The sequence below is a fragment of the Varanus komodoensis genome, unplaced genomic scaffold (genome assembly GCF_004798865.1).
Source record: "Varanus komodoensis strain SLA01 unplaced genomic scaffold, ASM479886v1 scaffold29_1, whole genome shotgun sequence".
Classification (NCBI taxonomy): domain Eukaryota; kingdom Metazoa; phylum Chordata; class Lepidosauria; order Squamata; family Varanidae; genus Varanus; species Varanus komodoensis.
Genome location: NW_025335759.1, coordinates 1,001,289 through 1,015,481, shown reverse-complemented (window position 1 = coordinate 1,015,481; position 14,193 = coordinate 1,001,289). Strand labels below are relative to the sequence as shown.

Here is a 14,193-nt window from a genome sequence, read left to right as displayed (position 1 = left end):
AAACCTCTTTGTTGGCTCTTCCTGACCCGGCTGCAGTGTGGAACTGAACTGTAGCAGAGTGACTGTGAGTCATGGCCGAGGGACACGCCTGCATCATTCCATGTGATTCATCTGTACCTGGCTTGCTTTCACCATACAGGCCCGGAGCACGGACAGCATCGACACCGCAGGAGAGGGACACGTGCGCTCTCTGGGGAACGCCAACAGCAACATCAAGGGAAAGCCGGCTAAGAGGTAGCGCTGGGGGAGAGGAAGGGCAGGCCCAAAGACGCTGCAGAGCTGTGGGTTCTATCCCCAGTTTGGAAATGGCGCATGAGATCACCAGCTTTTGTGCCACTGGAGTCGTGCCTATAAGTGTGCAGCAAGTAGCATCCAAGAAAGTTTATTTCTATAGTGCACAATGCGTCTATGGCTACTTTGCAGACCAACAGTGGCTAAAGTGGCCAAATCCAGCCTCTGTCACCCCCGCTGTGCCGTCAGTGCCATCCCTGCCATGGCCAAAAGCCACCTTTTTAGCAACAACACATGCCTGTGTTAGCCCCACTCAAAGCTAAATGGCCCAGACGTAGCTTGACTGTAGCGGCTCTGAAGACAAGCTTGGCTGTGGGTCAAATTTAGCCTCAACGCAAGCTAAATTTGGGCTAGATATCTGGCTGTAGCTCTATCATGGCTGCGTTTGTTTTTCAGATCTTTTTTCAGACTTTCTGTAGCATGGGGATGGGGGGGGGGGTGAAAATGGTCTCCAGACTTCCCCCCACAAAAGTTGCCCAGCTCTGCTGTAGATCAAGGATCACGTTGGGTTCAGTGGCAGAGGAGCAGACCTGGTTGTGTCCTCCCCACAACCAGGCAGCCCTGATGGCGGATGAGAGGCTGGCCTGGCCGCTGAACGGTGTGGTATGGGGAGGTAAAGTAGAGGTGGCCATTGTTAGCTTCTTCCGAATCGTCTTTGATGTGAGAGGGCACATGGCACGGGGACAAGAGGTCTGTTGTATCTTAGAGCTTTTGCAGGAGGAGGGCAAAGGGTGTTGCCGGCTGTCTGATTGTTTCATGGTGACAGGATTTGGGGGCTGGAGGGCGCTTGATGTCAGTATTTTGCCTACTGCTATCTGATTTTGGGCTTCCTAGCTGGGTGAAAAGTCAGAACTGCATCCCACAGCTTGCTATCTTGACTTCCTGATGGAAGCTGTCCATGACAGCATCTCATTCCCATTCTTGAGCCCTTTCCGTACCTCTCTTTCCACAGGCTCTCCATCACGCGGGGCCATTTCCCCAAGCTGACAGAGTGTGCCCATTTCCACTATGAGGCTGTGGACTTTGGACACATCCAGGTGTGTTTGATCCCCTTCCTTTTCCAAGGGTACTGGGTTTGAGCAACAGTTGCCTTGGACACCCGAACCCCTGTGGCAAACTGGGGGCAGGATGGGGGGGCAGGGTGGCCATGCTCAGTCTCTGGAAAGCTGCAGCCAATTCTTTGAATTGCTCTCTCACCTGCAGCTGCAGCTTGGCCCAGAGCAGAATGAGAACCTCGGCAACTTGGAAGAGGGAGAGCTGCTGTTTGCTGTTCAAGTCACCTGTCAGGTCAGAAAGCGAGCAGAAATGTTGGCTGGCAGAGAAGTAGTTTGACTTGCTTGGATTCGCTTTTTGCCCCAAACAAAGGGCCAGCTTGGTATAATGGTTCGAATGCTGGGCTGGGGCTTGGATGATCTGGGTTCAAGTCCCCACTCAGCTGTGAAACTCTCACTGGGTGACTTTCGGCTGGTCACGGGCTGTTGGCCTAACCTGCCTCACAAGGGTTTTGTGAGGGGAAAATGGAGAGGAGGAGGACCTTGTAAGCCACCCTGCAAGAGGAAGGAGGGTGGCGTATAAATGTAACATAATACTAAGAAGAACGTGTCCCCTGATTAACAACACATAGTCGAATAATGTGTGAATGTGTTTAACACATTAACACAAATTAATGTGTTTTTAATTTAATTTTTATTATTTTGAATTTCACAAAAATGAAGTGAACAGATCCATGGAAATGCCCTTTAAAATAAGCAGGTGCCCATATTTAAATAACAACATAAATCCAAATACATCTATTATACATGAGCTTCAACCGAAGCACCAAATATTTGTGTATATATACATTCAAGAGTGGCATCTATATATTATCCATTCAGACACAGGAAGCACTGTTAAATTTTCAATCCATTGCATTACAAGAGATGAGCTTCGATCTTCCCAGTGTTGCAGTATCAGTATTTTAGCTACTAAAAGGGTGCGGAAAATCCATTTATGTTGACCATGCTTTAACTTCTAAGATGTGGAAAAGAACATGTACATCAGCAAACATCAAAGAGTGTTCCAATACAAAGTTTGTCTGTCTTACACCTTCCTTCCAAAATTCAGTAGCTACTGGACATTGCCCAAACATTAACAGTATCACACACACACACAAGCAGTTTCTTGATAAGGCAAAGCCTTATTGGCAAGATGTGGCGTTCAAGGACTGTGTCGCTGCACAATCCGCAGCAGAGTTGAAGATACTGATGGGAATACTTAATTTTCTCCTAAGGTGTGATAACCTAAAATGTAAAAAAATATGTGTGACTATTGTTTCAGAAAGAAATGCTGTCTTTTAACCTTCTCTCCTTTGCTTATTTGGAAGATTTTCTATCACAGCAAACACAAGAGATAACTAAAAATAAAGAAGGGCTTTTCCTCCACGGTAGGCCAGTCATGAAGCTGGGCTACAAGCACCCGAGGCATTGTGGCATGTCAAAGTGACGGTCCTCAACCGCTGGGGGAGCATGTTCAAAGCACCTGAGCAGGAGCTCGTGCGGAGGTGTGCTGGGATCCGCAGGGACGCTGCGTCCAAATGCATCCACGAGCGATGGATTTCGTGGAAGGGCCTCTGCTTGCAAGCGCTGTTCCTTAGGGTTTGCCTTTCTTCCTGCAGGGGAAGAGCTGGCAGGTGCACCGCAGCTATGAGGAATTCCGCACCCTGGACGCCCACCTGCACTGCTGCATCTTTGACAGGCGGTTCTCGCAGCTTCCCGAGCTGCCACCCTTCAGCCACATGCGGGCTAACCCTGAGGTGACGGAGGCCATCCGAGCACGTGGCGCCGGCCGGGGAGGGAAGCGGCAGGCTTGTGCTCTCTCCCTGTCGTGGTTCATCACCGGGCCATGCATGCAACAGGCGGCGGTGGCCACGAGGGGCTGAGGCGGCCGGGTGGACTGGGCCAGTTCAGGTGGCTGGTGGGAGAGCCCTCTTTGGGTAGAATCCTCCCACAGAGAGCCTTGACGGGAGGCAAAAGCCAGCCTGTTTGTGCTACTCGTGTGACGGCAGCCTTCCCAGCTGTGCTGGATCACAGCTCCCATGATCCACAGCCATCTGGAAGTGATGGGAGGTGTACTCCACCAGATTTGGAAGGTGCCAGGTTGAGAAAGGCTGTGTTAGAGAACTGGAGCCTTGATATACTTTGCGCATGTTACATGCATAGCTTACGTATGCGCATGCTTTGAACCATGCCGCATCCCAATGAAATTGCTCCCTCTCACTTTTCAAAAGCCGCCTAAGAAATGGGGCACTCCTGGGTGCACATGGTGGAGCCTCTCTGGGCCAATGTCCAGGTCTGGTGCCTGCTGCACCCCACTTACCCAGCCGAGGGTCCCCATTTTCAGTCCCCCAAATTGTTCTCTCACACACTTAATGGCACAGGACTTTTTAAAAGTGGCATTTGAGCACCACCAAACTGAAAATGGCAAGGAGTGGCTGTCAGGCAGAAGTCGGTGATCACGGAAAGGATTAGAGGAGGAAAAACTCTGCAATGAGTGAAACTGGGCTTGCGATGATGGCCGAGGGGAACAGCGGTCCTGCTGCAAATCTCCTGGGGTACCTGCAGGAGGACTGAGGGGCCCCGGGAGCCGTTCACAGAACAACCAACTGCCATGGTCTATTGCTGGGTGGGTTGATATGGTGTGTGAACCTGCCCTTTGTTTTCCGCATGCCAGAGGCATCTGGTTGACCTTTATGGCAGAGAAAGCCAATGCTGCAGGGATCTTAAATGGATAACAGCAATGAACTGCTCTGCCCATGATGCAGAAATTAAAAATGCAACAGACAGCAGAAGGACCACCCAGTTTTACCTTATCAAATGTGTAAAAGAGAAGGAAAAAGAGGGTGGCTTCTGTTACGGAAATTTAGCAAGGATGTGGACTTCCTGAATTCCAGGGCAGGTTGATTTAGAACCTGAGAGCAACTGTGATAAAGGCTCTACCAGCTGCTTCCACCTTTGTCATCTGAGGCAATGGAGGATTAATAAACAGAATAGCTGATAACACAATCACTGTTTGGAGCAGGCTCAGCAGCCACTTTCTTGACCGAGGGAGGCCTGTTATGGCACACTTTGAAAACCTGTACCCTGGAACAGAGGTGGAGAAAGACTGCAGCCCAGTGGTAGAGTCCCTGATTTAGAGTACCTTCTGGTCCAAGGTTCATCTCCAGTTAAGGATCGACCCTGTTTGCAGCGAAGGAGAGCCACTGTTGGCTGGTGCTGCGCCAGGTGGAGTAAGGCCTGATTCAGCGGAAGGAACGTCGGATGTCCCTGGTGTTGCACCTCACCTGTGATAAGAGCGACTCAGTCTCGGTCTTGCATCTCATGCTGGCTCTTGGGGTCGCGTGGTGGCCAGGCTTGCTGGTCCATGAGAATGCCTTGGCGACATAGGCACTGCTGGGGCGGGTGTGGGCGGGCATGGATCCCTGGGCCTGCCCAGCCCTGGGGAGTCGTGTGGGCCTTCAGAGGCAGCCCTGCTCAGTCCTGCAGCCCTTTCCTTAGGTGCTTGGAACTCGGGCGGTTTCCCCATCCCCGGCTTGGCTGCATATCCAGCCTTTCCTTGGGCAGGATTGCGCGGTGCTCCCACCAGGACCTCTCGCTGATGTGGGTGGGAGCGAACTGCCTCTGTCCCGTCCCCACTTGTGTGCATGGCCCACCTCAGATGCTCCCAGACACACACCTGCGGACGCAACAGTCCTAGAGGAGCACCATCCGAGGAAGGGGCCACAGATCTGTATTAGAGAGCCAGTTCTGCATGTCGAAGGCCCTCGGGGCAACCCTTGCCACCCCCAGTTAGAAGTGTTTGAGGAGCCAGAGATGGCCTGGGATGTGGGGAGCTTCTCCCAGTGGGATTAGACCTGGGAGCAGTGGCTGGCAGCTCCGAAGTCAGTGGGATGAGGGGAGAGGAAAGCTCCTTAGGTGGTCAGTCTAAAACCCAGGTGCACTGCCCTACTGACCACGGCGTGGCCAGCTTCCGTTGGCCTCAAGCTGTGGAAGGTGCCCAACCTTCCTCAGGCCCCACGCCTGTCCCTCCCCAGGTCCTGCCTGTCAGAGGGGGAGTGGTGCAAAGGAAGGGCCCATTTTGTCGAGCTCAGAGCCCAAGTGTGCAACGAAACCAAAAGCAGACAAGGCGGATTAATAGTCTCAAGGAAGTTCCCAGTGAAGAAAGCACTGCATATCCTAAGGCTGAAGTGTGCCCACTTCTGGTTTAGCCAGTGCTGGGCAAGACAGACCAATGTCTGGTCTGGTATAAGACAGTTTCCAGTGGAGAGTCCATCTCAAATTATGGTTGGGTCCCTTTGACGCTTGCACTGGGGAGAGGCTGTGCCCATGACACCACGCTCTTTGCATCCGTCTCTCACCAGCTCCTGGTGCCAATGCTTTCGCAGTACCTGGAGAAGCTATCAGCCATTGTGGACAGCAACATCAACTGTGGCCCAGTCCTCACCTGGATGGAGGTGAGACATTTTAAGGATGGTGTGGCGGGAGAATACAACAGTGCTTGTCTGGCATTAGAACATCAACTTCTTCCTGCTAGAGATCGGAAGACCTGGGAGAAAAGAATCGGGGGAAAAAACAGGAAAAATTGGGGAAATATTCCCCAGATATTCTGAACATCATTGGAAAAGTGTGTGTGTGTGTGTGTGTGTTTGTTTTCTTTCCCCTCCTGGGATGTCCCCCATTTTTCCTTCCATCTTTTTATATCTCTACTCGCACTCAGACTAGTCATGCACATTCCAGATCTTCTCATTCCTCTCCTGAAGGTGTCGTAGTGCAGTCCTCTTTCTCAGAAGCTTGTATGGTTTAGCAAGAATATGAATGGTGAGCTTTAAAGTCCCTGGCATGAATCCCACTTCAATTACAAGCCCCCCCCCCCCCACAGCTCTCATAAGGTCAAAACAATATTGGCTTACCTTTCAGGTTTGTTGTAAGGTTTACCAACATAATGTATATGAAATGCTTAAGTTGCTTGGAATGCATACCAGAAAACCTAAGTCCCTTGTATTGCTAGCCTAGAGCAAAACTACACTTGCTAGGTGGGTGCAAATGCATTCAGAGGACCCTTAGATTCCCCTTTTGCATTGTGGTTACCTGTTGAATTTCTGCCTGTCAAGCTGTTGAAGGCACAGGTGGCCAGAAAGCAGATCATGCACCGTGCAGACCAAGTTACAGAAAGCTGGGATATGCCGCCTTCATCCTTCCATCCTTCCCCTACTAGGATGGGGCAAGTCTCCTCCCGCTTCAGGGAGCCTCTTCCCATTCCATTTCAGATCGATAACCATGGGAACCGGTTGCTGGTGAATGAGGAAGCTTCGATCAATGTTCCTGCCATTGCAGCTGCTCACGTAGTGAAGCGCTATATCGCCCAAGCATCCGACGAGCTCTCCTTTGAGGTAAGTCCTGCCCGATGAACATGTTACTCCAGATGGCCTTTCTCTGCAGGCACATGTCTTGCTAGGCCAGGCACCAGTGAAAGGACTGGCCATCCGGTGCTCATCAGAAGAGGCCACCTGAGGGGGCCCACCCCATGGAGGGGCCCCCTCAGGTGCAAAGCAGGGTCCACCAAGGTACTGAGGAACCTGGGCCAATTCTATTGCTCTGTCCATAGAATTTCTCCATTTTTCTTTAGTACCAGTGAAGTTGGAATGAACTAGGTTAGTGGGGTGGTTAAGGGAGCAAGTTATGAGCTTCTAGTCCCCAGTCTGTTGTGGTTGTTATATTGCTGTATTTAGGTTATTTCTATGCCACCCAATAGCTGCAGCTGAAAGTGTAGTTTGCAGCAATCCATAAAATAATAACAACAATAATAAAATCACAAAATTTCACTGCAGGAATTTGAACAACAGATTTAAGCAACCTTGTCAATGCAACCAGGCCTGCTGCATACTCAGCCAGGAAGGCAGCCTCGGCCCGGTGTCAGAAGGATAGGAGACCGGCAGTGCATGATCATTCCGTAATTGGGAGCTGCCACGAGGAAGCCTGAGAGAACAGAGAAGCAGAGCAGGGAGACCTGACCATGGAGGGCAGTTCATTTCCCGCTTCCCTGGATGGCTGATGGGATCAATGTGCAGGCTTGGGTGACGTGCCAACCCCTTGTGGGTCTAAAACCCCCTAGAATCAGCCATGGGTCGCTTGGGTGGCTTTTTGCCCCCAAACAAGCCAACCTGTAGAAGCAGTCCAGGTTTGCATGACACAACAACCCGCTGTAGTTAGTTAACCATGACAGGTTGCTCTGTTGTACAAACCAAATCACTATGTATATGTGAGTGTTATTTTCAGTGTAGTTTTATTTAATCTTTGGTTTTTATTTACTTTCCGTGAGCTTTTAGAGCAAGCTGATTAGCAGAACTAAACTTGATTTCTGTTATATGGGGGAACATCTATCTTACACAAATTTTGGAAAATCGTAATAATATAGATGAAGTCTTTAGGAGAAGCATGGTTTAAATGCTATATATATTAATTTGCACTTTATCTTCACACGAAGCATACAGCTCTGACTCTTAATGTAGGTCTCCACGCACCGACAAGAGTTTTTTTAAAAATTCTGTCTTGCACAGGTTGGAGACATCATCTCTGTGATCGATATGCCACCCAAGGAGGACCGGAGCTGGTGGCGTGGGAAGCATGGATTCCAGGTTGGGCATCAGAAATGAAGCCGGAGAGACCTGTTGGGGTGTATGAGCAGCACTGCCTAGGGGGTGGTCACACTTCCCTCGATGGGCATTTTTCTTGGCAGAGTGGTTCAGGAGGTGGTAACTTCCCCCAGAAATCTCCTCCGCACTGCAGTGCCTCTTCCTTCCAGGTGCTAGTCCCTCCTGTTTCCATCCAAACACAGATGCCACCCTGGCTGGGAAAGCTGCAAGGCTGGAGTTAAGCACTGCTCCGCTGCGCTGTAAATCCCCCTCTTCCATGGCCTGTTTGTGGATGACGTGGCCTGTGAGCTGCATCACCTGGAGCAGCTGCCTGGCATGTTCTTTCAACCCCTTGTGCGATGCAGTTCAGTGGAGGACGTGGGGATCAAGGATTGCACGGGAGGGAGATATTTTCCAGGCTCTTGGTAGCAGAAGCTGCATTTTGCCCTCATTTTCTTGTCCACTGCCAAGAGCTCTGTGCAGCTTTTTAATGCTCCTCGCCCTATGAAGTGGTCCTGATCCAGACTGGCTTGCTTTAAAGAGAAACCCAAGCAGGAGCTGCACGCTAAGTTATTAATACATTGTTTACGTTCACCTTCAAAGTACTTTCAGCTCTCCTAAAAATAACATTGTGCACAATCAAAACATTATTTTGAAAACAAAACATCCGTATTAATACCTGGGTGTTCTTTGTTCACTCACTTGAACACGTAAATCACATGATTTACGGGGGACCAAATCATTGTTCTCCTGTGTTTTCCCTCTTGTTTTTCCATTTTGTTTGAGACCTTTGAAAATCCAACTTCTTTGGAAAGTGTAGAACAGGAGTACAATATCTGCAGGTGTAGGTCACTTCAGTGAAAAGCAGGTGTATACTACAGATACAGAGTATAGCTGTGTGTATAGATAGATAGATAGTATATAGAAAGCTTAAATGAAAAAGCATTTTGGCAATTTGTTAAAAGACTTTAAAAAAGACTTTAAAAAAATTCCTCCGCTGACTGCTTGGTACACAGTGTACCACTTTAACACTGTGTAACTTATTGCTCCAGACTTTTAATTAGTGGTAAAACACTTTAAATCCTATCTTTTAAGTTACTAAAGTTATTGTGCAATAGCAGATAAAAAGCACAGATTAAAACAATGATTATTAAAGGGTGTTTGTGATGACATGCTCATGTTAAATTATTACTCTTTTCTTTTCACACATGGCTTTATTAAGTCAGTAGTGTGGATGGAATGCAGTTTTGTACAGTACCTGTGCCAGAAATGTGACTCTCATTCCTTCTCCGCCCCCCGCCTCACCCTCCACCAGACCCAAAGTGTGGAAAGTGGATTGCAGTTCAGCATGATTGGAACAAGACAAGAACTTGTCTGCAGAACAGCCTTGGGGGCTGCATGGGTCCCATGGCAGTTCCTCGCAGTGGGTCCCGATGATGCATAAGTCTAACTAGAACTGCCTTTATCAATCTGCGTCTGTGCATGTAAATGCAAAACCAGTATGGATGCAAAATTGTAATGGCCATGACGGCACTATTACTGCACCGAAATGTTCTCTATTGTCTGTTTGCCCCATCACCGACAGCAGGCATGTGGGTCAGCCTGCGTGCCAGGGGGCTTTTGTTTACGGAAAGGCCCGTCTCGCTGGTCAGGGGGTGAGGAGGCTGCTTCTTTTATTCTGTGCATTGCAACGCATCTTTGCCCCTTTTCCAGGTGGGCTTTTTCCCCAGTGAATGTGTGGAGCTGTTCTCAGAGCGCCCCAGTCCAGGACTCAAAACAGGTAAGCCTGGAATTCCTTCTCTTTGATTAGATGGTTCTTCCTTGAAGGATCTGGTGTCATTTGAGGGTTTGTTGGGTTCTCGCAGATGTGTGGCCAAACTGGCAGGAAGCGTTAGAACTCTCCTATGGAAACTGTGGAGGCAGTTTTCCCCCATCCCATGACATTTCAGTGTATGCTCCTGGAAACAGTGTTCTCACATTGGGATTTGCAGGAGTGATGGAAGATTATGCTGGAACATTGACAGTACGCTCTTTCAGATGCAGGCCAGAAAGTCCTGGGCAAACCCGACTTTTGGGAGGGGAGTGTAGCTGGATGCTGGAGCAGGTGCTTTATGTAAATGGAGATGCACACAGCCCCTTCATGGAAGTGAGCAAACAAGCCAGAAAATCTTTCACTCACTGACACGTCCCACTTCATCCAAACCAAGAAACAATGGTAACAGCTTCAGAACAGGTTAGGAAGAACATGGTTTGAAGTTGGCTTAATATCCTGGCTTGTTCTAAGACTGTTAACCATTGTTTCTCCAGGCAGGCAAACCAGGAAACGAGTTCATGGAAGACTTACTAGTTTGTTTGCCAGAATGTGTGGCTAAGAGGATCTTTCATGTCTCAAATTATTAATAAATAATTATTTAATTATTATTAAATTATGTCTCAAATTATTATGACCATCCAGTTAATTGACTCTTTATATCAATCAAACTCAGTAAATGCAAAAATGGGTGTAAAGTATGCAAAATAAATGCAAATTTGCATAATTTAAGGATGCAGTTGTCAGTCAAGCAGACTATGTGTGTATACATCTGTGTATGCGCATATGTGTGCGTGTACATGTTTCTTTTAAATACTTTTATACCACTAGCCAAGAAGAGGCCTTTGAAGCAGTTAAAATAAAATGGGTGCAATATAATGGAATCAAAATACAATATGAAAAACCTAACCACAGAGTAAAACAAACACAAAATATAATTATAATTATAAAACATATGCATCAGTACAATATCTTTGCAGCTGTTTTGCTGAGCTCTGAATCTTTTGAAAACAAATTACCTGTAATGAGTTTCTTGTTACAGTTTTCCTGTTAGGGTTACTACAGGGCTTGTGCTGTCTTTTGATATGGTTGTTAATGTGTTTTGATAATAATACTTTGCGTGGGTGTCAGTTTCTCTGTTGCTGCTATACTTGTTCCTCTGTCTGTTGTTAGGTTGTTAGTCTCTCCTTCCTCAGCCCTTCTCTTCATCCTTGTATTAGCTTTCCTCAAAATAAGAGGCACTTAATTTTATTTAAAGGTATTTCTGAAAAGCAGCACGCAGAGTCAAAAGATCCATATGAAATCACAAGGTACAGGTACAGGTAGAAAAAAGCAGCCACTTTAAAATTCAGGGTAAACATTTACCCAGAACAAATAAGCAAGATTAGGACCGGTGCATAAAACCTTTCTCGGCAAATGTAAACCTTTTCATCCGGTTCCAGGCGAGACAAACTTCCAGGGGACATTTCAAGAAGCACGGCCCTCCCTGGCTTCAAAATGGGGATAGGATTAGCAGGCGAGAGGAAGACCACAATTCTCTGGGCATGTGCGGGTGTAGAGGGCACTCCCTCGGAACCATGTAGAATTTAGGACGCAGCTCTCCAGGAAATTTCCCTGCACAGGGCCCATTGACGTGAATGGGCCGTGCAGCAGAAGCAATGTGGAGCGTGGGTGCTGTTCTTGCATAACTTGGGGAGAAGATCTCCCCAGCAGATCTGTCACTTTGGGTGCAACAGGGCTGGCTGAGGGAGCCGGGAGACGTCAGTCTTATTCTCTCCAAACATGCTCCTGCTTCGACCCGTTGAACGGGCGATGGCAACATGAGAGAAGGATGGTTTGTTTGGGTCTGCACTACGTATCTCCAAAAACAGACCTTTCTTGCCCTCCCGCAATGCCCTAGAGTTCCCAGCAACCCCGGAGAGCACTGTGTTTCAAAGAGCTGCACTGTGCGGTGGCTGCCGCCACCAGTAGCTTTGGGGAAGAGCTGAGCAAGGGTGTGTTGGCTGCTCTTTCCCGTCTGTTTCATGCTGTGTGTGTCTTCCTGTGTAGATGGAGAAGGGCTGAGCTGCGGCATTGCCAGGCCTCATGGCCTCCTCTCTCCCACTTCAGGTGAGACATGGGCTAAAAGAAAGACCTGATCCTGGTTGTGTATTTACAGTGGAGTGACCCTGAACATTTGGGTATGAGAAGAAATGTGAATTTTCATGCAGCCGCCATTGCTGCCATGTGCAGACTGCTTTGGAAATGGGATGGAAGCAGCTTGTGGAACTGACACAGGCTGGATACAGTTTAATTCATTCCTCTGTATGATGGGCTTACATGGCCACCTCTTAAGAAAAGACCATCATTGAGTGTTTTGAAAGTAATCATCACACACTGGTGTGGGAATGGGACAGAATGCCCTTATAACTGATCTATGTCAGACGGACACAGGATAGAGACCAGTTCAGCGTTGCGCATTGTCTTATATGTGCATGTGTTTGCCTGTGTGTTTGTGTTTTAAATAGCAGCCACCGGACCCCACCTCCAGGGCTGGTGGAATGGGTTCCCCTCTGCTTCCTACGGTACTGAGCGCCTGCAACTCAGCTGCTGTTCAGCTTCCATATTAATGGCAACTGGCTCTAGGTTACGTCCAAGATGGGAGACAGTAGGCCTCTGTAGCAGCTGCTTGGGAACATAAACGGAGGGATGGTGTAGTCCTGCTTGTGGGTTTTCCGGAGGGATCTAGTTGGCCGCTCTGGGCACAGAATGCTGGACTAGGAGTGGACAATGTGGAGCTTGCCATGTCTCCCTGGACACCTTTCTTGTACCTGGAAAGGTGCCCCACCTCCCCAACTTTTCAAAAAAACAACACTTTCCTAAAGAACGGGTATGCAGGCAATGCGATACGAACATTACAGAACTCCGAAAGCAAGCAAACTGAGCAGCAATACGTTCAGTTTATATTTCGATTTAAAACAATTGCATATATTCAAAGGATTTCATAGATTTTAAAAAATCGAAGATTAGAACAGGGCTCCGATTTCTGTGTAGCAATTATCTATATCTGTAGATTTTAAAATACAATTTCTTACCAGCAGCTGAGATGGCCATGAAAGAGGTTCTGTTGGTGCTGAAAACTATGGGTCCAAGGGAGTTTATTAGCGTGTCGGAGCTCAGCTCCCCACCTCTGCCTTGTATGCAACATTTGGCGCAAGTCACTTGCCCTTTGCCATATCTCCAAGGTCAACACTGTGGATGTGCCAAGGCGATTTATCAGATTGCCAAATGGACCCATTACCCAAAATAATTGCCTTCCCCTGAGGTAGCCCTGTGGTCTAATCGCGGTGCTTCTTATGTTTTTGTTTTCTTAATATCAGATTCTCCCTTGGGGCAAATAGTAGCTTTGGGAGGATAATTTGGATCAGCCAGTGTCATGCCAAGCTAGTCTTCCCTGGATTTAATGTCCACAGAGCTTTCTTCCTGCTGTTTGGTATATTAACTTACCCCATAATAGCCTGCCTCATGATGATTTAAAAACGAAGAGGATGGCATTCCTTGGGGGTAAAAAATGTACAAGAAAATGTAATGCATCCTGTGATACAGCCACAGTTTAAATTTAACCTCATTAATTGTGGCTTGTGCAATATCAGACAATGTGCTCTTAGTGCCTCCATGTTCAGAAACATCCATTTGAAGTGCATTTCTGCAGCAAAGAAGATCCAGTCGCCACTCATGCCTCTGGAAGTGAACATCTGAAGATTCAGAACAAAGAAGCTTCCTTCTGAAGGTTGACAACCTCAGCAGCTCATACTTACAATGTTTATTAAAAGGCTCCCCTGAAACTGCCTCTCTTCTTCCTTCCCCACCCAACAGACTAATTTACCAGGTGCCAGAAAATATGAGCTGCCCCCCCCACAATAGGGGAGCCATGTAGAATTGCCGAATTCAAGGCTTTCAGGCAGGATGTTGTGTTTTTAATTTCTGTGTAGCAAGAAGGGTGGGAGGCATGTTTGCTTCCTTCAGATTGCTGAAAAGTCACCCCAGCTCGTGTTTTTAGTACTTGTAGTACTATGGGCTGCTCCTAGTTTATCTTATTCTGTGCTTGGTTCCACTCAGATGCTTTCCTGTTTTTCTTCCTCTCTTTCATTCTCTTCTAGTCTCCAAGAAACATGGCAAGCTCATTGGGTTTCTTCGCACCTTCATGAAGTCCAGGCCTAGCAAGCAGCGCCTGAAGCAGCGCGGTATCCTCCGGGAGAGGGTATTTGGCTGCGATTTGGGTGAACATCTGAAGAACTCTGGCAGTGATGGTGAGCTGAGAGACCTGTCGTGGGAAGGTCGTGTGGCACCTTCTTCTGCAACAGAATATTGATCATGATACTTGGCTTCCTGCAAGGAGTTCAAAGGAGTGCCCATGGTCCCCTTTCCTGCCCCATTTTATAGTCAA

The 14,193-nt window shown here is 48.0% G+C and overlaps 1 protein-coding gene across 1 annotated transcript in view; it reads left to right on the top strand.

The window, feature by feature from the left end:
• ARHGAP33 (Rho GTPase activating protein 33) overlaps positions 1-14,193 on the top strand; it is a 34,177-nt gene that overhangs the window by 2,129 nt on the left and 17,855 nt on the right. Inside the window, 10 exon segments of the mRNA XM_044435264.1 lie at positions 140-234; positions 1,244-1,328; positions 1,495-1,578; positions 2,945-3,082; positions 5,687-5,779; positions 6,593-6,715; positions 7,883-7,960; positions 9,671-9,737; positions 11,817-11,876; positions 13,907-14,056. Of these exon segments, the coding sequence (XP_044291199.1) occupies positions 140-234; positions 1,244-1,328; positions 1,495-1,578; positions 2,945-3,082; positions 5,687-5,779; positions 6,593-6,715; positions 7,883-7,960; positions 9,671-9,737; positions 11,817-11,876; positions 13,907-14,056 (973 nt within the window).